The sequence below is a fragment of the Eptesicus fuscus genome, chromosome 11 (assembly GCF_027574615.1).
Source record: "Eptesicus fuscus isolate TK198812 chromosome 11, DD_ASM_mEF_20220401, whole genome shotgun sequence".
In the NCBI taxonomy this organism is placed as follows: domain Eukaryota; kingdom Metazoa; phylum Chordata; class Mammalia; order Chiroptera; family Vespertilionidae; genus Eptesicus; species Eptesicus fuscus.
This window is the reverse complement of record NC_072483.1, coordinates 8,597,293-8,621,362: the sequence shown is the minus strand read 5'-3', so window position 1 is coordinate 8,621,362 and position 24,070 is coordinate 8,597,293. Positions and strand designations below refer to the sequence as shown.

The 24,070-nt window shown below is 47.9% G+C and overlaps 1 protein-coding gene across 5 annotated transcripts in view; it reads left to right on the top strand.

Moving 5' to 3' along the window:
* The window catches only part of EPB41L5 (erythrocyte membrane protein band 4.1 like 5), a 176,515-nt gene extending 161,466 nt beyond the window's left edge, over nt 1–15,049 (top strand). For 4 of the 5 annotated variants that reach the window (XM_054723369.1, XM_054723367.1, XM_054723368.1 and 1 more), the window contains 3 exons: nt 2,347–2,388; nt 2,748–2,878; nt 14,766–15,049. In XM_054723369.1, the coding sequence (XP_054579344.1) occupies nt 2,347–2,388; nt 2,748–2,878; nt 14,766–14,832 (240 nt within the window). In that variant the 3' untranslated portion in view covers nt 14,833–15,049. The remainder of the gene's footprint in view (nt 1–2,346; nt 2,389–2,747; nt 2,879–14,765) is intronic. The other variant, XM_054723366.1, reaches the window with a different exon arrangement.
* The last annotated feature ends 9,021 nt before the right edge of the window (nt 15,050–24,070 follow it).

Sequence of the window (24,070 nt, the reverse complement as noted above, 5' to 3'; positions counted from 1 at the left end):
TTCCTGCTCTAGTACTATTGTGTTTTTATTTTCTGATATCTAGTAAATCTTTAATTATAAATTTAGCATCAGTATGTCAGATTTCCCCTCAACTCTGCCTGCACTAAATTGGAGTCTATATTAAATTTACAGATTTTTTAAAGAAAACTGGCATTTAAAAAAATATCTTTTCCTTTTCACAAACTTGATATATATTTCTAATTTCTCATCTTTATTTGAATCACTAAATGTTCTCTATATGTCTTCTATATTCCTCATTAGGTTAAGTCCTAAATGTAGTTTTATTGATATTGTGAATGGTATTTAATTTGTTACTATTGAATTAATAATTTGATTTTGTGTCTAGCAAACTTGCTGAATTCTTTCATTAGTCAATCTACTGATTCCCTGGAATATTCAGTCAGTTTCTAGGGTGTGTTTAATATCTGTCTACAATTATTGATTAATCCATTTCTCATGTGTTGCTAGATCTGTCAGTAGTTGTTTTGCATATTTTAAAGATAGGCTGTGAGATGCATATATGTTGATGATAATGATACTTTCTTAAGTTTCTTTAAGCACTTTAAAGTATCCTTCTTTGCCCTTTTTTTCTCTCTTAATTTCCCTCTTGATTGATATAAAATTGATACCCTAGTTTTCTTTTAAGTTTGTTTTACCTAGTGTATAATTTTCTGTCCTTTTATTTTCAACCTTCCTGTGTATCTGTTGGTTTTAAATGAACCTTTTATGAACAAGATTTTGTTGCATTTTGTTTTTAAAATCTTATTTGAGAGTCTTTATTCTCTGATTGAGTTTAATCCATTTATATTTACTGTAAGTATGATAATAGGATTTGTTTCTTCCTAACCATTTTTTGTTTACTTTTACTGTAGTTTCTCCTCTCTCTCTCCCTCTCTCTCTCTCTCTCTCTCTCTCTCTCTCTCTCTCTCTCTCTCTCCTCTCTCTCTCTCTCTCTCTCTCTATTTCCAGTGGTAAAAGTCCATTTTTTTTTTGAAATATTGGTGATTATAACTTACTAGGGGCCCGGTGCATGAAATTTGTGCATGGAGGGGGGGTGGGGGGGGGTCCCTCAACCCGGCCTGCACCCTCTCCAATCTGAGAGCCCTCAGGGGATGTCCTACTGACAGCTTAGGCCTGCTCCCCGTGGTTCTATGCTCTCTGCGGACCTGCCTGCTTGATGCCACCACAGGCCCTGGTGTCTGCTCTCTGTGGGGGCCCTGAGGGGGACTGCTTGCCCCTTGCTGCTGCGGCCAGGGGCAAGCAGGGCCCTGCTGTCTGCTTGCTCGCTGTGGGGGTCATTCCCGCCCTGCCCCCTGGCCGCTTGCACATGCGCTGGCTCGGAGCACCTGGGTCCCAGGGATGTTCCTGCCCTGCCCCCAGCCGCTCGGCGCCTGCATGCGTAGGCCCAGAGCAGCCGGGGGCATTCCAGGACCCCGGCGGCTCCGGGCCTATGCGCGGGCCTACAGGCTCAGAGCGGCCTGGCTCCCGAGAATGCCTGTCCCTGGGACGCAGACTGCTTGGTGCTGGCATGAACTCAAGTGTCCACAGGGCAGGAACATACACCGTGTTGCAGATGTTCCCACCCCGCACCCGGCTGCTCGGTGCCTGCATATGCAAATTAACCCACCATCTTTGTCGGGTTAATTTGCATACTCCTGATTGGCTGGTGGGCATTGCGAAGTGATGGTCAATTTGCATCTTTCTCTTTTATTAGTGTAGATTAAGACCTGGACTTATATTATTATTATTATTTTCAGAATATAAAGCTATCTGCAAGGGTTAGTCTAAGTTTTTATAAAATAGGGGAGTTTATTAGATTATAATTCTACACATAAAAGTAAGATCTAGAAAATTAAATGTTGAAATAAATCTAACAAAGGCCCTATGAAGCAGAAGTAATATGGGTGGTTCTATTGTTGTTTTCTAATGAATGCATGATAATTAGAGAATGACCTCTGTATAAACAGATGTTTTTCCTGTGTACTTTTTTATGCTATTCATTTTGATTTGTCATAATCCATTGTTCAGAATCCTACCAAGAAGGCTATAATTATTTGTAATGAACTAAAATTTCAGAAAATAAAATATTAAACCAATGCTGAGGTGGGGGACAGTCCTATTAAATGAACTGAAAGTAGTAGTAGCATTCTTGGAGTAGTAAATATTTAGATTAAAGAGATTCTCAAAATTATTTGTGTTGTAGAAAAGGATCTTGGATTCAGAAGTTCATGTCTGCTCGAGGGACCATTAAGAACTGCCCCCTACCCCACCCAATGCGTCTCATTGTAGAAGAAAGCATGGGGAGTATAATTATGAAAATAAATACATACATGTAATTTATTTTAGGTATCTTCAACATCCATGATCACGCCCCGGTGGATTGTGCCAGTAAGTTAATATTTACAATTTTCCTGTTGGTTACCCTTTCAGAATGAGACCTAAAGGATTACCAGGCTCTTGTTTTTCCTGAAAAACAAGGGGTCATTATCAAAATTCTGTTTACTGACTTAATAGCTTCAAACTAGCTATTTAACTTTTCTGTTTGTAAATACTTATAAATGATGAACAAAATAAAAATCTGAAGGAAAGGATGATTAAAAACAAACAAACAAACCAAAACAACCACGATCATCAAAATCATCATCCTCATTACCATAATCATTAGGAAGATGACTTAGAGCTGAAGCACTGACCTTTGGGTAAGCATTGTCACCACTGCTCACACATGTGTTGTATGTCTCCCTCAGCAGAGCAGTGTCCTTTCTAATGGCCTCGCAGAAAATGGACCGTCCTTGGTGGGGAAGGAGGGACATGGTAGTAGAGACGTGATCTCGCTGATCTCTCCCCCAGCACCATTCTTGGTGGATGCTGTGACCAGGTGAGGACATTTTTTTAGTTGCAGTTTTTAGGCATCTGTTAGTAGGGGAAAAAATTAAATATATTTGAAGCAATAATGTAAATTCTTCTTTCATTGAACTTAATTGAAATTGGATAAGTCTTTTCTCTGCTTACTATTTAGTGTTTTCTTTTTTCTTGACAAGTAGCAATTTTCTACAAAATTATGAAGTAGACATTATGACTTTTTTAATGAAATCTTTGTTAGATAAAAATGTTACAGGCTTATCTTTTAAAATTTGTGTGTGTGTGTTGTGTGTGTGTGTGTGTGTGTTTAATTTACCTATTGTTGAAAGTATTACACATGTCCTCTCCCTGCCCCCCACTGACCTCCTCTACCCCACTCCTGTCCCCTCCCAGGCCTTCCTCTGCACTGTTGTCTGTCCAGGGGCTCTGCACATGTGCATATTGAAGTTGATTTGTCTTCCTTTCATGCTTTACTATTCTGTTGTCCATCAGTATGGTGAAGAGGCACAGCTCAGGGTGAGGTAGGAGTTTGCAAGGTCAGGCTCTGAGATAGCCTGTACTGAAACCTGTTGCACACTCATTTCTGCATAGCACTTGCCACAAAGAAAAATTGGACTCAAAAGAGCTTTTGTTTATCCTGTAATCCTTCAACATTTAGTTGTTAGGACCAAAACTGTGCTCATTTTACAAAAGCTTTAAAATTGCCTTCATTTTCACCTTAGACTTTTTCCTGATTATGTCTCATATTTCTCATGTCCTCCTAGTATTGAAAATATGAGTCATTGAAGTAAATGCTTTCCTAATTAGAGAGGGCAAATTATTAGATGGTTAACTTAAGAGAAATTTAATAGGTTATTTTTCTAAACATTTATCTGCCTAGTAACTGCCACTATAAAAATAGAGATTACATACAGAGGACCAGATGATAATGCTTTGTAATTGAGTTTGCACAATGTAATGTGAGTTCTTAAGGATTTCCAAATTAAAAATTACGGATGAAAAAGAGCTTATCTCTACTCCTTCCCAAAGCAAAGTAGTCATAAACGAATAAGAGAGATAAAAATGACAAGTAGTATACCTGAAACTAATATATTATGTCAATTATAATTCAAAAAATGACAAGTAAATAAATCAGTGAAACGGAATAGAGTCCAGAAACAAATCAACACGTTTGCAGTTACCTGATTTATGAAAAAACGCTATAGGGGAAAGAATGGTCTTTCAGTAAATCAGGTAGACAAGTTAAATGCCCATGTGGGAAATTTTTTTTAATTTTTTAATTAAATTTATTGGGGTAACATCTAATCTAATAATAGACAAATATGCAAATTGACCGCACCTTCGCTACACCTAAGCCATGCCCACCAGCCAAGCCACGCCCACCAACCAATCAGGATGAGTATGCAAATTGCCCCAACAAAGATGGCGGCTAATTTGCATATCAAGACAGCGTCCAAAGAAGCCAACAGCTGCAGAAGGGAGTAAAGCTTCAAAGAAGCAAGCAAGGTGGGGGGGAGGAGAAGGGCGGGGCGGAGGCGGGGCCGGGGGGAGGAGAAGGGCGGGGCGGAGGCGGGGCCAGGGGGGAGGAGAAGGGCGGGGCGGAGGCGGGGCCGGGGGTGAAGGGAAACGCAGGCGGGCTGGAGGAGAAGGTGAGGCAGGTGACAAGGGCGGGGCGGAGGCGGGGCCAGGGGGTGAAGGGAAACGCGGGCGGGCTGGAGGAGAAGGCGGGGCGGGCGGAGCGGAGGCGGGGCCGGGGGCGAAGGGAAACGCGGGCGGGCTGGAGGAGAAGGCGGGGCGGGCGGAGCGGAGGCGGGGCCGGGGGTGAAGGGAAACGCGGGCGGGCTGGAGGAGAAGGTGAGGCGGGTGACAAGGGCGGGGCGGAGGCGGGGCCGGGGGTGAAGGGAAACGCGGGCGGGCTGGAGGAGAAGGCGGGGCAGGCGGAGCGGAGGCGGGGCCGGGGGCGAAGGGAAATGCGGGCGAGCTGGAGGAGAAGGTGAGGCGGGCGAACAAGGGAGGAACGGAGGCGGGGTAGAGTGCAGCAGGAAATGCTATTGCAGGATTTTTCCTGCAACGGGAAAGCTAGTTGGTTAATAACATTACATAAGTTTCAGGTATACAACTTTATAATACAACATCTGTATACTCCATTGTTCACTTATATTTTCTTCTAAAAGCTTTATTATTTGATGTTTCATATTTAGATCTCCAGTCCATCTAGTATGGGTTTTTGTGTGCTCACCCCACAAAGTCTAGTGGCCTTTCATCACCATATATTGACTTCCTTTACCCAGTTTGTTCTCCTCCCATCCTCGTTCCCCTCTGGTAACCACCATTCTGTTGTCTTGTTTGTTTTGTCTTATTTGTTTACTTGTTGCTTTTTGTTTTATATCCAACATAGGAATGAAATCATACAGTTCTTGTTCTTCTCCATCTGACTTACTCCACTTAGCATGATACTCTCAAGATCTGTTCATATTATCACAAATGTCAATATTTCATCGTTTTTATGACTGAGTAGTATTCCATTGCATATATACAACATCTTCTTTATTTAATCATCAGTTGAAGGACACTTAGGTTGTTTCTGTATCTTATTTTGAATAATGCTGCACTGAACACATGGGTACATATATCTTTACAGTGTTTTAATATTTGGGGAAAATATCTTGATTCACCTCATACTATATACAAAAATCCATACTAGATGGATTGGAAATTTGAATATGAAACATCAAATAATAAAGCTTTTAGAACAAAATATCAGTGTGAACATCTTTGTGGCCTTGAATAGAGGCAAAGGTTTTTTAAACAGGTCACAAAGAGCTTTACTCACACAGAAAAAACATTATAACTTGAGTTATATCAAGAACTTCTGTTCCTCAAAAGATATCATTTCAAGAGCTTGAAAAGGGAAGCCACGGAGTGGGAGAGAACATTTGTATTCCCTCGCTCTTCCTTCTTCCCTTCCTCTTTCTCTCTCTCTCTCTCTCTCTCTCTCTCTCTCTCTCTCTCTCCTTCTCTCTCTTGCTCTCTTCTTCTCCCCTCTCTGACAAAGGACTCATACCCAGTGTATATAAAGAGCTCTTATAAACCAACAAGAAAAAGACAACTCAATAGAAAATTTCACCAAATAATTGACTAGACAATTCACAAGAGGATATCCAAATGGGCAATAAGCATACAAAATAGGGTGCAGCTTGATAGTCATTGAAGAATACACATTCAAACCACCATGTGAGAACACTGCGTACTACCAGAAGGGCTACAGTGTAGAGAAGACACATAGTACCAAGTGTTGGTGAAGATAGGAGGCAGCTGGAACTCTGAAAATTGGAATAGCCATGTTGGAAATAGGTTTGACAGTATTTACAAAAGTTGAACATACCCAGTGAATCAGTGACTCTCTTCTTATGTACACACCCAATAGAAGTACAAATATATGTGCACTGAAAGACATGTACAAGAATGTTTATAGCAGCTGTATTCATAATGATCCAAGCTGAAAACTTTACAAAAGCCCATTAGCAGTCAGCTAGATAAATATTAGAATAGAGCAGTGAAGATTAATGAACTACAACTGCAATGTAGCAATACAGATGAATCACATAAACATATTTACATTAGTTATTCATTGTTGTGGAACCAAGTACCACATATGTAGCAGCTTAAAACAATACACATTTACAATCTCACTTCCTGTGAGTCCTCTGCATCAGATTTCTGACGGCCACAATCAGGGTGGTGGCCAGGGATAGGTTCTCATCCTAAGGCTCAACTGGAGAAGGGCCTCCGGTCATGGTCCTTGGCAGAAATCAGTTCCTGAAGGACTGTTAAACTGAGGGCCTCCGTGTTTTAGCTGGCTAGTGGCCAGAGGCTACCTCAGTCCTTGCCACACAGACCTCTTCACAATAATTGCTTACTTCATCAAAGCTAGCAAACCAAGAAGGCAGTAGTACCTGCTAGCAAGCTGGAAGTCAGTCATGTACAATCTAATCACAGAAGGGACATTCTGTTACCTCGGCTATGTTCTATTGACTAAAGCAAATCACAGGTCCTACCCATGCTCAAGGGGAGGAGATTAAGTAAGCATGTGAATTCCAGGAGGTCAGGATCATTGGAGATCATCTCCTCACCATAATGTAAGCAAAGTAAAGTTCAAAATGAGGCGCAACTCCTAGAAATCAAAATAATGGTTATCCTTGAGGTGGTTAGTGACTAGAAGGAAGTCCAAAAAGGACCTTTGGAGGGCAAGTAGTTTTCTATTTCTTGATCTGCATGCTGATTAATTGCAAAGGTGTGTTTCATTTGCAAAAAGTCATCAAGCTGTACACTCATGATCTGTGCACTTCAGTGTATATACATTATAATCAATAAAATGTTTCTAAAAATTATGCCCGGGTTGCATTTCTACAGATGAGATTTACTTTGAGTATTCTCTGTAAAATTTAATTTTCAGGTATAAAACCACAAAGACAAAGAACAGGAGAGGAGACAACAGCAATTGAGAGACTTCAACAAGTTTTAGAAGCAGATAAATGATGAATAAGTAGTAACCAATTTAGCAGGCTCCATTTAACTGAAATTTAAACCTGAAAAGGGAGGGAGTGGAAACTGAGAAACATACAAAGCTTGCAAACTCACATTGCAGAGCCCTGGAGAGGCTCAGGAATTGGGGGTCCTGATATTTGTGAAGACAGGGGTATAAGGTGGGATTGAGAATGAGAATTGACTGAAAGTATTTGTACCCATGTAAACAGTCCTCCCCAACCTACCTGTGCTGGAGGAGCTGGGCCAGAGAGGCTCTGTGTTGATGCTCTTGTTGCAGCATTACAAAGGGCTCAGTAATCTGGAGAAAGGCTGTGCAGAGATTAAGTAAGAGTCCAGAGATGAAAGATAATTTTGAAAGGCATTGGGGGTCAGAGGAGCTTCAGCTAAAGGAGCTAAAGTTCCAAGTTCTTCGTTCTTAGTTCTCCTTGTCTCAGGACCCCTACTTTTTTTTTTTTTTAATTTAATCTTTATTGTTCAGATTATTACAATTGTTCCTCTTTTTTCCCCCCATAGCTCCCCTCCACCCGGTTCCCACCCCACTCTCTGCCCTTACCTCCCCCCGACTGTCCTCATCCATAGGTGTATGCTTTTTGTCCAGTCTATTCCCTCACCTCCCACACCCCTTTCTTCCCGAGAATTGTCAGTCCACTCCCTTTCTATGCCCCTGATTCTATTCACCAGTTTATTCTGTTCTTCAGATTTTTTATTCACTTGATTTTTAGATTCACTTGTTGATAGATATGTATTTGTTGTTCAAAATTTTTATCTTTACCTTTTTCTTCTTCTTCCTCTTCTTAAAGAATACCTTTCAGCGTTTCATATAATACTGGTTTGGTGGTGATGAACTCCTTTAGCTTTTTCTTATCTGTGAAGCTCTTTAGCTGACCTTCAATTCTGAATGATGGCTTTGCTGGGTAGAGTAATCTTGGTTATAGGTTCTTGCTATTCATCACTTTGACTATTTCTTGCCACTCCCTTCTGGCCTGCATAGTTTCTGTTGAGAAATCAGCTGACAATCATATGGGTGTTCCCTTGTAGGTAATTAACTGTTTTTCTCTTGCTGCTTTTAATATTCTCTCTCTGTCTTTTGCTCTTGGCATTTTAATTATGATGTGTCTTGGTGTGGTCCTCTTTGGATTCCTTTTGTTTGGGGTTCTGTGCGCTTCCTGGACTTGTAAGTCTATTTCTTTCACCAGGTGAGGGAAGTTTTCGATGATTATTTCTTCAAATACGTTTTCAGTATCTTGCTCTCTCTCTTCTTCTGGCACCCCCATAATTCGGATGTTGGTATGCTTGAGGTTGTCCCAGAGGCTCCTTACACTATCTTCAAATTTTTGGATTCTTTTTGCTTTTTGCTTTTCCGGCTGAGTATGTTTTGCTTCTTTGTATTTCAAATCTTTGACTTGATTCTTGCAGTCCTCTAGTCTGCTGTTAGGTCTCGGTATAATATTTTTTATTTCAGTCAGTGTATGTTTAATTTCTAGTTGGTCCTTTTTCATATCCTCGAGGGTCTCACTAAATTTATCGGCCTTTTCTAGGAAATTCTTTAAAAACCTTATAACTGTGGTTTTGAACTCTATCTCCAGTCGTTTGCTTTCCTCCATTTCTTTCATTTGTGATCTGTTTCTTTGTCTCTGCATTTTCGCTGCTTCCCTGAGTTGGTAGGGTAGCTTTGTGTGCTAGGTGTCCTATAGGGCCCAGTGGCTCAGCCTCCCCAGTTACCTGAGGTGGACACTCTTGTTGCACCCCTTTGTGGACTATGTGCTCAGCCTTGTTGTAGTTATTAAGTCTTGATTGTTGTTGGTATCACTGGGAGGAATTGACCTCCAGGCCAATTGGCTGTGAGGATTAGCTATGTCTACGCTGGGAGAACTTCTGTGCTGGAGACACTCTTATGAGACAAGACTTGCAAAATTGCAAAAGCCTCTGTGCTCAGCTTGGATGGGGCAGAGTTTCAGGGCAGAGCAGACAGCCTTGGTTTCCTGTCAGCCCTGCCCTATGAGGCCCCTGGGTCTCAGTGTCCCTCAGTAATCGCTGCAAGCACCTCTGAGAGAAAGTCGCCCTCATTTTTCGTCCGCTGCCAGACAGTCCAGTTTCTCCCCGAATGAGTCGGGATTCCCAGAAACTTTCCCGGAACTAGAGTTCAGTGCAGTCGGGAGCTTCCATCTCCCTCCAGCTTTAGAAAGCCAACCGCACACTCAGCCACCCGTGCACACAGCCGCCCCGTCCTCTCCACGTGCGAGTCTCCATACCTCAGCGTTTTGAAGCTCCTCTGAGTCTCAATGTGCTTTCCTCTTTTCTTCTAGTTGTAGAATTTCCACTTAGCCAGCTTTCCTGTGGTTCTGGATGGTGTCCGTTTTGTCTTTTAGTTGTAGTTTTGATATTGTGCAAGGCAGCAGTTTAGGTGTTTATCTATGCTGCCATCTTGGTTTCTCCCCCTACTTTTTATTAACACAATTTGTCCTAAGGCAAGGTGGAGATAATACACTTCAAAGGGTAGGGTTTACAGAAGCATTGTCACATTGGGGAATAGCCTACAGCTGTTCAGGTGTTTGGCCAACAGGAGGCAATAACATGTAGATTAAGATGCCCTGAGCTGTCTGGCAGCAAACAATCATTCTATTCAGGTTTGGGGCAAGTGCCTTTTCAGCCATTCCAACAGGTGATTACATATGTGACTCAGCCCTTATTGAGCCCCCAAGTTTCATCAACCTTTTGTTGAAACTCTTGTAATTATGACATGCTGGAATTGGCTTCCGGCAGCTCTGGATTGGGGTTTCTGTAGAGTAAGGTCCCAAACTGAAAACAGGAAGGTTAACTCAAAGTTCACACACTGAAAGTCCAGAGTGTCGTTGGCTAAGCATAACTGTCTCAAGTGGGAAATTAAGAGGATTCTTTTATAGAGGAACTGACACATCAAAGAGAAAAGGCCCACAAGGCTGTGTGTGGGTCCCCTGATGGAATCCCAGGAAATCCGCCTAAAAGCTCTACCTGGAAGCCCATTAATGTTCAGCAGTTTTACCCACGGGTGGTTTCCAAACAGCGTTCCAGTGCTTCCCTCTTCAGTATGACGGGAGCAAAGGTCATCAGATGTTTGAGGAAAGACCCGAACAGGGAAACTGAATGAAAAAGAAACAGGAGGAAATAAAAAGTGCACAATGATAATAGCGTGAGGGAAAAGATAACTGACTACATCTATGCAATGACACAGGACATTTAAAAGAAAACAGAAACTAAAGTACTCTTAGAAACTATTAACCAGGTTAAAAATAAAATCCAAAAAATATGTGGAAGATAAGATGGAGGAAAATCTACCCCAAAATAAAAAAAGTAAAAACTGGGAAAGAAAAGAAAATGGAGGGTTGGCCTAGGACAGTGGTCGGCAAACTGCGGCTCTGTTGACTAATGAGTTTGCCGACCACTGACCTAGACTCTCGATTCCAATAATTACAGGCTGTTGTTGTTCCTTGTGATTAAGCCCCTATCCAGTGGTCGGCAAACTCATTAGTCAACAGAGTGGCAAACCTCGGCTCGAGAGCCGCATGTGGCTTGCGAACCGCAGTTTGCTGACTATTGGCCTAGAACCGTGGTAGGCAAACTGCGGCTCGCGAGCCACATGCGGCTCTTTGGCCCCTTGAGTGTGGCTCTTCCACAAAATACCACGGCCTGGGCGAGTCTATTTTGAAGAAGTGGTGTTAGAAGAGGTTTAAGTTTAAAAAATTTGGCTCTCAAAAGAAATTTCAATCATTGTACTCTTGATATTTGGCTCTGTTGACTAATGAGTTTGCCGACCACTGGCCTAGGAAATCCAATATAGGAGTCATTGGCGATAGAGAAAGAAGAACAGAGTAAATGAACGTGAGAGAATTGTCACAAAAAGGAATCGAGATTCCCTAGAACAGAAGTACTTGAGTTTTCACATTCAGCAGGCCTACTGAGTACCCAGCACAGAGAATGAAAACAGACAACACCAAGGAACATTGTAAAATGTCAGAATATCAAAGTTAAGAGAGGATACATGTCTGTGGGGCAGGGGGAAGAATACATATGAAAGATTAGAAATCAGAATGACAGCAGACTTAACTGAGAGCTAGAAGATAATGGAGCAATGTCTTCAGAATTCTGGAGGAAAAGCATTTCTCACCTAGAGATTCATATCCAAACGATCATTCAAGTGTGGGGTTAGGCGAAATAGACAGAGTTTCTCTGTAGAGTAGGTGCTCCTCCTGTGGTCTTCCTCAGGAAGCTGTTCATGGGCGCATGTGTTCCATCAGAACAAGCTGATTATCTAAGAAAGAAGACAAGGTGGGGCCAGGAGACAGGAGTGGGATTTACCAGAAGGGAGGGGAGGCAGCGTCCAAGGTGGCAGCTGCCCACCGAGGTCTGGAAAGATCCTGTGGATTTGAAGAGGGGAATATAGTTCCAGGAGGGATGTTGCCAAGAAAACACAGCCCACCCCAGTTTTTAAAACTTACATGGCACGGTTGACTTACTCAGAAGAGAGCCGGGGTTATCTGCGAGGTTAGGGGTCACTCGGAAGCAAGGATAGAAAATTGGGAAAGTAGTTCACAACAGAAGAGGCAGTTATTCAGTCCCAAGAAAACAAATTGTGCAAGAAAAAAATACTTAATGCACCTATATTCAGTTGTGACAATATTTGCATAATTACAATAAATACTGAATATTAGCATCACCAAAAATTCTAATAAACTGTTGAAAATTAAGAACAAAGGATTGTGGGGCTGGTGAGTGGGGTGCAGGAATGTTACGTTTTCATGGTCTCCAGTAGGAAGTCACTGTAGAAGCATCTCTGAGGACAGTCAGGACTGGCGCTAGGTGTGCACGAGAATTACCTGGAGGGCTAGTTAGAACACACGTTACTGGGCCCTACCCTCAGACTCTTGGGTTCTGTATGTCTGGTATGGTGTCTAAGAATCTGCATTTATAACCAATTCCAGGGCCTACACTCAGAAAACCAGAGATACAGAAAAGGGAAGGGAAAATTTCAGAAAAAACAAACAAACAAAACACCCCACAGTTGAAAGTGTTTTGTAGTAGGAATGAAGAGGGTGAGATAAATAATTGCTGTTTCATTTATAAATCTTGTTAGTACTTTTGATATTTTAAACTATAATTGACCCTTGAACACAACATGGTTTGAACTGCACCACCTACTTACATGCGTATTTTAAAAAATAAATACACAGTCTGCCTGCTGTATCCCTGAGTTTCACATCCACGGATTCGACCAACCTCAGATGAAAACCAGTGTTTTCCATCCCCAGATGCATGGTGCCAACTATGCATTGTTTATAGCGTTTTATAAAAATGCTATATATGTCCTTGCCAGTCCGAATATTGAGCATCCCTGGATTTTGGTATCCATGGGGATCCTGGAACCAATCCCCAGTGGATACCAAGAGGCTGTAATTAAGTTCTGGGGAGTCCAGTTATGTGCAGATTTTCAACTGCGTGGGGGTTGGCACCCCTAATCCCCGTGTTGTTCAGGGGTCAAATGTATGTCCTTGTACTATATGTTTTGATATTAAGTTTATCTGAAACCAAAATAGATGTTAAGTTCTTGCACCTAAATTTATGCTCTTCACTTACAAAAGAGACTCTTTTGCAAAGCCTTTATATTTTTATTTTTTTAATTGAATTAAATTTTTTATTAATCCTCACGTGAGGATATGTTTTAATTGATTTTTAGAGAGAGAGAGAAATATTGATCTGTTGCCTCTTGTATGCTCCAACCTGGGATTGAATCCACAACCTAGGTATGTGCCCTGACCAAGAATCGAACCTGCAACCCTTTTGGCACACTGGATGACATTCAAACCAACTGAGCCACCCAGCCAGGGCCAGGGCCATAGACTTTATTTTTCACATAGCTCTAACAAAACATACTGGCTGGTATAGGAACTTGGACAGCCACCTGAGTCTATGTAAAGAAGCACAGAACAGCCCACTGGGTTTTTCCTGAGCAGGTTGCTGTCATGCTCAGCACAGTACTGTTCTTTTTTTTTTTTTTTTTTTTTAATATATTTTATTGATATTTTACAGAGAGGAAGGGAGAGGGAGAGAGAGCCAGAAACATCGATGAGAGAGAAACACCAATCAGCTGCCTCCCGCACCCCCGCCACTAGGGATGTGCCCGCAACCAAGGCACATGCCCTGACTGGAATCGAACCTGGGACCCTTGAGTCTGCAGGCCAACGCTCTATCCACTGAGCCAAACTGGTCAGGGCGGTTGTTCTTGATATTCATCATAATAACTGACTCATTAAGAAATGGGCAAGTATCTGTTTGGTATATGTTATTCAAGGAAGTAGGAGACATTGATATCTTTAGATTTAATTTCAAGATTAAATATGCATCAGTTATCTAGAAAATTCCCTTCTGTGGAATACCTTATTGCTAAATTAAGTATTACAACACAGTAACTTAGGTCTGTTATTTTATTTTATATCAATACTAGTGGCCCGGTGCACGAAATTCGTGCACGGGGGGTGTCCCTCAGCCCAGCCTCACCCTCTCCAATCTGGGACCCCTTGGGGGATGTCTGAAACCGGCAGTCAGACATCCCTCATGCAATCCAGGACCGCTGGCTCCTAACCACTCACCTGCCTGCTGGCCTGATTGCCCCCAACTACCCCCCCTTCCGGCCTGATCACCCCTAACTGCCCCCCCTCCCCGCCAGCCTGCTTGCCCCCAACTATCCTGCCAAGCCAGCCTGATCACCCTCAACTGGCCCCCTGATGGCCTGCTCACCCCCAACTGCCCCCCCTGACGGCCTGATCACTCCCAATTGCCCCCCTGCCGGCCTGTTCTCCCCCAACTGCCCCCCTTGCTGGCTTGTTTGCCCCCAACTGACCCCCCCTGCTGGCCTGCTCACCCCCAACTACCCCCCCCTGCTGGCCTGTTCGCCCCCAACTGCACCCCCTTGCCGGCCTGATCATCCCTAACTGCCTCTGCCTCAGCCCTGCCACCATGGCTTTGTCCGGAAGGACGTCTGGAAGGTCTCCTGGTCTAATTAGCATATTACCCTTTTATTTGTATAAATGTTTTTATTGATTTCAGAGAGGAAGGGAGAGGGAGAAAGAGATAGAAATATCAATGATGAGAGACAATCATTGATAGGCTGCCTCCTGCACGCCCTATTCTAGGGCATGTGCCCTGACTGGGAACCGAACCGTGAGCTGCTGGTTCATAGGTCGACATTCAACCACTGAGCCACGCCGGCCGCTAGGTCTGTCATTTACTGTCAGCGTGCTCCATGTGGCACTCGTGGAGAAATGGGTGTTGTTTCTATCTCAAAGGGTTTCATGGAATAACCCATTCTGTCTTCCTTTCAGCTCTGCTCCAGTTGTGACCGAAGAACCCATCTTGAAGCAGAAGTGCTTACTGACAACTGAGCTCTAAGGGATTGCCTCCTCCTGCCTGGACCTGGATGCTCAGCACGCTTCCACGTTCCGCCCTGGAATCAGTTTCTGCTGAACGTGTTGGATGCAGGAGTTTGCCCTGTACTTGTTGGTGAAAAAAAAACAAAAAAGTTTGCCTGGATTTGACTTCAGTTCCATGAAAAACAACTAGTGTTTAGTCTGACTGGAAGAGTTTAATTACACTGCGCATTTCCTCAGATGAGGATGCCTGGTCTTTTACTTTCTTTAATTTTTGAAGTTTTAAGTTCCTAAAACAAGGGAATGACGTTCCCTATGGTTTGCTTCAAGCTCTTGGCCCCACCTAGTGGTCGTCATTGTTCATAGTGCTTCCTACGAGGCAGCCTCTGGTGGTCCATGTCATTTCTCTCTCTGGTGTCAGGTGAGTGTCCCTATCCTGTCAGAGAACTTGCACTTTTCTCTGCATTACCTGGAAGTCAGGGAGTTAGGAACGGAATGAGGATCTTATGTAGGTAGATGCTGTGCTAGCTTTCTTTCCCTTTTTAAACAATTATTGCAATGCTAAAGAGCAGATTAGAACACAGAGGGCTCTCAGATGTCACCCATATTTTTGAATGCTTCCTGGACTGGCTGTCTTAGTACTCCAAAGTTACAGCAAGGTAACAACTACAGAGAAATCAATTGCCCGTCGTTTGCAGCTCGGCCTTCCCACAGGAAGCAGCCATGCACCCCTGGTTTCCTGTAAGTGTTCAGCCGGGAAGGGGAGGGGTGGGTTAACGTTACCCTGGGCGTGTCCCTCCGGTCCTCACGCCTCTTCCTGGGCCCGGGGACTGCAGCCCACAGACTCGGTGATGAAGGAGCACAGCACGCTCTGGACTGGCACTGCTCCACGCAGGTACCTACTGGGACATGGCCTCCGCTTCCTTTCAGTACAAGCTGGATAAATTGAGAGCTTGTAAGCAAGAAAACAAAACAAAAAATACCAGGACAGAAACTGAATCCGGGGGTGGGTGGGTGGGATTTTGTTTCTTGAACAAATCCCATGACTGAAACTATACACAACATTCTGAAGGAACTCACATCCCACATTACACTAGGAATTTTGTTTGTTTTAAAAAGTCCTCTAGAATTTCCTCATCACTTTTCTGTACAAAAAATAATTCTGAATGTTAAAGTAGTACGTGCTCATATAGAACATAGAAAAAAGTCTAAAAATAACCACCTGCAATCCCAACGCCCAGAAAAACACGGCCTGGCTTGACTCTTTAGGTGCGTAAGGTGAACCGCGCTGCTGCTGGGAATGGGTGACGTGGAAACGGTGCCGATAAAGCCTTCCCTACAGGTTGTCAAGGACTGATGTTAAACTAGCCCTCCTGGGATTTGCTTTGTAGTTTCCTGCCCTGTGATGCATATGTAATTAAGTGCTCATTTGTGCTGCTCAGCATAAAGGAGCATCCAGTTTAGGTCTTTAAACTCCTGATCAGTGTGGGCTGTCCTGAGCCATTCCTGTGCTCAGGGGAACACACCAGCATCTGACCGGAAAGCTCAGGAATTCCCATGTGTGCTGTTTCGAGCTGTAGAGATCGGAAATCACTTTTGCACAAAACAGTTCCGCTGAAGGAAAGAAAGTTCCCCTTCCTGCCGCCTGCCTCCCCTGAGCCTTATGCTAAGCTTGTGAATCTCATTGGTGGAGCTCTTGCCAGTTCTTAATTGCAAAACAAGCTGAAGTGACACGTAGGGCAGGGGCTTGCCCCAGGACACATTGGCCTGGACATCAGAGCTTCAGGTCCCCCAACCCTGGATGTGCTCAAAGGCTCGGGTTGGCCTCAGCAGAGCACAGCGGAGGCACTGCAGGCTTGGAAGGCCTACAGTTCCATCCAGTTTGTAAAGCAGCACCGTCCTTTCTAATATTTAGGGATTAAGTTGTTGAAAATATTCTATAGCCTTTGTGTTGTCAGGCACCTGTATTCTTGCCAGTCTGAATAGTGATAGGGACTTTCTTAAAATTCATGTGAATCTCAAACTAAAAGGATATTTCGTCTCATGTCCTGACATGAGGTGTTAACATGGAAATGAGTGCTGTTTTTTAAATCCTCACTCGAGGATATTCTTTTCCATTGATTTTTAGAGAGAGTGGAAGGAAGAGGAAGAGACAGAGAGAAACACCATGTGAGAGAGACACACTGATTGGTTGCCTTTGGCATGCCTTGGATTAGGGCCAGGAATCGAACCCGGAACCCTTCAGTCCACTGAGCCAAACCAGCTCGGGCTGGAAATGAGTGCTTTAATGATGGGTTAGCCCTGACCAATTAGACACCTGCCAGCTACACCTCTCCTGTCCTAGCCACTGCGGGTGCCTCCCAGAGCCCCTGCAACACTCATCTTGTTCTGCTCATCTGGGGATGGAGCGGAGGAGGGCAGGCTGCGGGTCCTGTGACGTGTCAGATAGGGAGCGGGAGGTCCGTCTCTGAGGAGAGAAGCCGTGTGAGTGAGTAGAGGGTGCTGCAGAGAGCTGCGATGGCACTGGGTGAGAAGGCGCTGGTTCCTGAAGTGGGAACAGGGGCAGCTGTGGTGGCTCAATAGGCCGGTGACCTCCGGGGCACAGACCTCATTCCAAAGATTAAAACCCACATCTAAGTCATCTGGTCCGATCCTCAGAGGAGGGGAAATGGCCCTGCTCACTGTTGAGAATGACTGAGCCAGGCAGGAAGTCCTGAATGGAGATGAGGTTCCATGCCAGCTCAGTGCAGCTGGAAAGAAGCAGGGCGCATGAACGCCCGCGGAGTGGTGAGAGCACCTGAACAGCGGAGAACTGGTTTACTTGCGCACCCCAGCTAAAAGCTGTCAGCTTCCTCCTCTGGAGGTGCTTGGGTGGACTTTTAGCTGAGATAACAGACCCAGATGCAAAAAATAGCAAGGCTCTTTAGCCACAGGCTCCCTGTGCTGTGCTTACTTTGTTTCCAGTGTCCAGGCCTGGTTGACTGGAGCTCGCTGCGAGCAGCACGATAGAACTTGGGACTGAGCGGGTTCAGGCGGGGCTAGAAGTGGTGGCACTGTTGTCCTCTTGCCACTGCCTCATTGGTCTGTGAGTGTTGCTGTCACTGCTTTCTAACGCTTTGCTGTGCACACTGCTCTGGGGACACTTCCCTCGCTCGGTGCCTGCAGTGGCCTCTGTGCTGCTGGCCTTGGGGGAGCAGAAAGGGCAAGAGCCTCAAATGAGAGGATTTCCAGCCCTGGTGGGCGGGAGAGTGCCCGTGTAGAGGAGGGTGTAGGTTTCGGCGTTCTGCCCTCGCCCCTTCTGCGGAGCTTGGGGAAGGAAGGTCCTCTCTCCTGCTGGTCAGCAGTGTCGCCTGTGTCCAGGGACGGCTGCTGGTTCTTTCATTCCTGGCCTTCTGGAGACACTGCTGAACAAAGAAAGGCTGGTCTCCTTTGATCCTGATGAATTTAGACCATCCCTAGCAGCTTTCCCAAGACTTTACGTTGCATTAAGAAAAATTGCGTTTAGAAATACTTTTTGCAGTCTGCTAACTTTTGGCCTTCTCTTGCACGATCACCATGTTCTGTGGACAATTCTGGACGACAGCTGGGTCGTTGCATCTCGGAGCTTGTTCTCCTCCGCCTCCGGTTCTGACTGGCCCCATCCTCTGCCTTGGTGCCACTGATGTGGCGAGGGTCTGGGGAAGCCGGTTCTTGTCTTCTGGCTCAGAGAGGCGTGCAAAGACCTCCAGAAAGCAGCGGTAGCTAGTTCTTTCCTGCCGAGGCAATGGAGGGGCCGGGCGTGGCTGCGTGCCTGGGACATTTTACAAGCACAGGTGCTGATCCCTGATCTCAAGCTTTGTGGTTGGAAGATTGGCTCCATGGGAGGCAGGCAGGTATGCACAAGCCTCATCACCTGTCACTTGGGGGCACCTGGCATCCCTGACGTGGGCATCTTCACTCCACGCCGACAGGATGTGGTCATGGGCCTCCGGCTCTGGGAACCTTTGGAACAGACGCCAGTTTCCCGTTAATCTTGCCGTCAGCCTTCTAGTTGCTTAGAGAGCTGGAATCTCCTGTGGACTAAAGAATGTACATTTCTGTTTTATTTGTTCTTTCCTCCTCTCAAAAATTTAAACGCACTGATCAGAAGGAAGTTGGAAGCTTCCCTGCTCTCAGCCAGGACATGCAGGTGTGTTAGGACTAGAAAGGCGCCGGCCCTGCCCCTGCCCCTGCGGTGCTGCGTGTGGGAGCCGGGCGGCCCTTCACCCAGGCTGAGGTGAAGCCTCGCCCCAGGGCCTGCAGGGAGGGGCCGCCCCCTCCGCGCCCCTATCGCCCTCCTGCGGACAGAAGCTGTTGGGGCCTCACTAACCACTGTGTTTACTTCCCACGTGTGAAGCTTCGCGTAGCTTTGCAAGTGGAATCTCTCTTCTGTCGGGTGCACTATTCGCGTCCGCGGTTTTGTATGTGAGAAACACGGCACTGAGCTCGTTTGTATGCTGAGGTGACAGCTGTAGATGTGACCACAAATAAAGCTTTCGAGAAACACTTCCGTTTTATGAGCCCCTCTGTGCCCTGGGAGCGGAACCTCCTCGCTGGCGTGCTCTCTCCGCAGCAGCTGGGAGGGCCGAGTGCTGATCAGGGGACGTGAGGAGTGGCCAGCACAGCGCACAGTCCCGGCGTTCATTTCAGTGTCTGGGGTGCATTTGGGGCAGAGAAAGGAAGTGTAAGGGCCTGGGGGTCACACAGCGCCGCCCGGGGCGGGGGCAGCTCAGCTCTGCTACTTGGCAGCCCCGAGACCAATCAATACCCAACGCCCCCGCCTCCGCAGGAGAGGCCGGCGCCGCGCAGCCTCTGGCAGGGGTGGAGGTGGCCCCCCTCTCCTTCCTCAGGCCCGGCCGCCTCCCTGTGTGCACGTGGCCCCACCCCAGGGAAGACAGTGCTGGGCGGCGCCCCGGCTTCTGAGAAAGTCTCTCTCCCCCCCGCCCCAGCCCCCTTCCTCTCCCGCCGGGAAAGCAGGGAGAGGCAGGAGCCCGCTCAGCCGCTTGTGCTGGGAGCTGCCCCCAAAGGGGTGGGTTTGGTAAGGAGCCACCAAAGCCGCTCTAACTTAAGCTCTTTCCCCTGGAAAGATGCGGGGAACTGCACCAGCCGGAAGGCGGAGGACAGCGGGAGTGAAGGGGAGCAAGAGGACTCCGTCTCCGCAGAGCAGCCTGGCCTCTGCCGGCTGCCACGCTGAGCCGGGAGCTTCGACTGGCACCTTGACCGTGTGCCCACCCCGTGGCCTCAGGGTAGGGCACCCGACAAGGCCAAGGTCCCAAAGGGAAGGGAATGGGCTACCAAACCGCAGATGAGCCCAGCCCGCCCCACAGGGCGCATTGTGGTCAGACCAAGGAAAGGCAGGAGGGGCGAGCAGCGCAGCTCAGGTGGGGGAGCCCAAGGAAAGGAACTGGGGGGGGGGGTGGAGGGGGGGGCACTGACCTGTCTTAGGGTGACCTGCCCCAGGAGACATCCAACCCAGCTGTGCCTGGATTCTGACTCCACCTGAGGCCTAGAGGGGGCAGGGCAGCCCCTCCCACAGCAGGGCCGCCCCGGCCCTGTGCCCTGGGATGCTCCCATCCCCTGTACTCAGCGCCCCGTCAGGGTAAGGCTGGCGCTGCTGGCGGGCTAGGAACTGGGGCCGTTGGGGCGGAAATAGATTTGCAAGATGACCCGGTCCCAGCTCCTGCGTGAGGAGGTCAGAAAGCCGGAGCAGCGAGGGAAAGGCCCTGGCCCTTGTTCTAGGCCAGCGCAGGCGTTCAGGGGCTTCCAGGACACCGCCGCTCTGCTTAGCTACTGCCCGCAGCTGCTGGGCTCCCTGGTGGGTCACCATGAGGGCAGTCCCCTGTTCTGCTGCGCGAGGCCTCGCCTCCCTGGGGCCAGATTCCCACAGGAGAAGCTCCTTTCACAGCTCGGACCTGGAGAGACCCACATGCCTCTGCGTCTGGAGTCTCCAGAGGTCCTGGGTAAACAGCCCCTCCTCTTCCCGGGCCGCAGCCAGCATTGCCCGCCTCACAGCCGGCTCTCCACAGCCACCCGAGGCCCTCTTGTCCCATCCCACCCCGAGCCCTGAGGAACCGCGAGCTCGTGAACAGACGGCCGGGTGTTCGTGAAACGTCCCCGCGTGCCCAGGGCGCTAGCTCTCAAGGGGCTTGCCACTGGTTCTTTGTATTTCTATACATGAGTCTTTATTTTCACATTTAAAAGAATCACGTTTACGTTAGATCCTTAGACCTTACTCATCCGTTTCCTCAACCCCAACCCCAGCAACCTCCATTCTACTCTCTGTGTCTGAGTTCAGCTTTTTCAGAGTCCACACATGAGATCACACAGCCTTCTTTCTATGTCTGACTTAGCTCACGTAACATAATCCACTCATGTTGCCACCAATGGCAGGATTTCCTTCTCGTGGCTGAGTAGTATTCCATTGCAACATACCACATTTTCTTTATGTGGTAGTCGGACATCCCTCTCACAATCCAGGACTGCTGGCTCCCAACTGCTCACCTGCCTGCCTGCCTAATTGCCCCTAACCGCTTCTGCCTGCCAGCCTGATCTCCCCCTAACCACTCCCCTGCCAGCCTGATTGATGCCTAACTGCTTCCCTGCTGGCCCAATTACCCCTAACTGCCCTCCCCTGCAGACCTGGTCGCCCCCAACTGCCCTCCCCTGCAGGCCTGGTCCCTCCCAACTGCCCTCTCCTGCAGGCCTGGTTGCCCCCAACTGCCCTCCCCTGCAGGCCTGGGTCCCCCCCAACTCTCCTCACCTGCAGGCCTGGTTGCCCCCAACTGCCCTCCCCTGCAGGCCCGATCACCCTCAACTGCCCTCCCTTGCAGGCCTGGTCCCTCCCAACTGCCTCTCCTGCTGGCCTGATTGCCCACAACTGCCCTCCCCTGCCAGCCATCTTGTGGCGGCCATCTTTGACCACATGGGGCAGCCATCTTGTGTTGGAGTGACGGTCAATTTGCATTTACTCTTTTATTAGATAGGACAGTGGTCGGCAAACCGCGGCTCGTGAGCCACATGCAGCTCTTTGGCCCCTTGAGTGTGGCTCTTCCACAAAATACCAGGGCCTGGGCGAGTCTATTTTGAAGAAGTGGCGTTAGAAGAAGTTTAAGTTTAAAAAATTTGGCTCTCAAAAGAAATTTCAATCGTTGTACTGTTGATATTTGGCTCTGTTGACTAATGAGTTTGCCGACCACTGAGATAGGATATGTAGACTGGAGGCCCGGTGCATGAGATTCCCCCAGGGATCGGGCCTAAGCCGGCAGTCAGACATCTCTCTCATAGTCCAGGGCTCTCACAGTCTGGGACCCCTGGCTCCTTACCTCCTGCCACCGCTGTTGCATTCACCAGCCATGAGCCCAGCTTCTGGCTGAGTGGTACTCCCCCTGTGGGAGCACATGGACCACCAGGGGGCAGCTCCTGTGTTGAGCCTCTGCCCCCTGGTGGTCAGTACGCATCATAGTGACTGGTCGTTCCGCCATTTGGTCAGTTTACATATTAGCCTTTTATTATATAGGACTAGAGGCCCAGTGCATGAAATTCGTGCATGGTGGGGAGGGGGGGTCCCTCAGCCCGGCCAGCACCCTCTCACAATCCAGGACCACTGGCTCCTAACCACTTGCCTGCCTGCCTGACCGCCCCTAACCACTCTGCCTGCCTGCCTCATCGCCCCTAACCACTCGCCTGCCTGCCTTATCACCCCTAACCACTCTGCCTTCCTGCCTGATCATCCCTAACCACTCACTTGCCTGCCTCATCACCCCTAACCACTCTGCTTGCCTGCCTGATCATCCCTAACCACTCTGCCTGCCTGCCTCATCGCCCCTAACCACTCTGCCTGCCTGATTGTCCCTAAACACTGGCCTGTCTGCCTCATCACCCCTAACCACTCGCCTGCCTGCCTGATCACCCCTAACCACTCTGCCTGCCTGCCTGATCACCCCTAACTGCTCACCTGCCTGCCTGATCGCCCCTAACTGCTTGCCTGCCTTCCTGATTGCCCATAACCACTCGCCTGCCTGCCTAATGGCCCCTAACTACTCTGCCTGCATGCCTGATCGCCCCTAACCACCTCTGCCTCGGCCGCTGCCCGCTGCTGTGACTGCCTCTGCCTCGGCCCCTGCCGCTGCAGCTTCATCCAGAATGACGTCCAGAAGGTCGTTCGGCTGTCTGGTCTAATTAGCACATTATGCTTTTATTACGATAGATACCAGAGTAACCTAGTAACAAAGCCTGTGTGTTTGTGGGGGGCAGGTTGGGGGTGGGAGGGTTGGTAAGCAGTGTTTCTGGACCCACAGCTGACACCTGTCTCAGGATATAAACCCAGGTCTGCCATGGCCTGTCCCAGGCAGAACCAGATAGGGCCCAGCTGCTGGGAAGGCCCGGCTCTTTGGCTAGGCTCAGAATTCTGCCAGCCTCTGTCTCCTGCAGGAGTCCTCTGGCCTCTGCCTTGACAGTTCCCATCATCCAACAGCTGCCTGCAGCCTAACGGTCATCCTCTCAAGTTCCATTCCTGGGGACAGGGCGGAAAGGCCTGCCTCAGTGGAACCCACTCAAGGCTCCCCGCCTCCACAGTTGAGCCTAGGCGCGGATCTGCATGGTTTCGCGGCATTCTCCGACTTCTTTTCTGAGCAGGGCTGGGTTTAGGGTGAGGTGGATGGGGCGCCTAGAGCCCAACCTGCACGTGCACAACCTGGCAAGTGAGTGCCCCTCACATGTTGCACGCTGTGCGCCTCCCTCATGCCACCCTAGCTCGTCCCTGCTCCCGAGGCTGGAGATGTGCCCAGGTCTGAGGGTGGGACTTGGATTATGATGGTCGGAGGCAGCCCAGCTAGCACTGTCGGGAACAACTCTGAGTCCGACTGGAGAGCCTGGCGGTGGGGTGACCTGCACAGAGCCCCTCCCCCGGACAGTCACAGCAGCTGCCGCTGGGAGCAGAAGCCCAGAGGTGCCTCTGCAGGACCCGCTGGCCTTGAAACCACCACCACCATGTCCTCAGCCACCACAGGGGGCGCTGCAGCGCTGACACCCGGCAGGTCCAGCTGGAAGGACAGTTCTCTGCTCCTGAGTCACTTCCCGTTTGCAGGAAAGCAGCCCCTGGAGGTGGTGGGCCCCCTAGGAAAGTGAGAGACAATATTATGGAATTAGGCACTGGCCCCAATGTGCCGGGTGGAGTTTATTCCCCTTTAGGGACAGGTAAAACCAGCTCTCTGGGTCCCCCCTCACAGGAAGGGAAAGCTCCC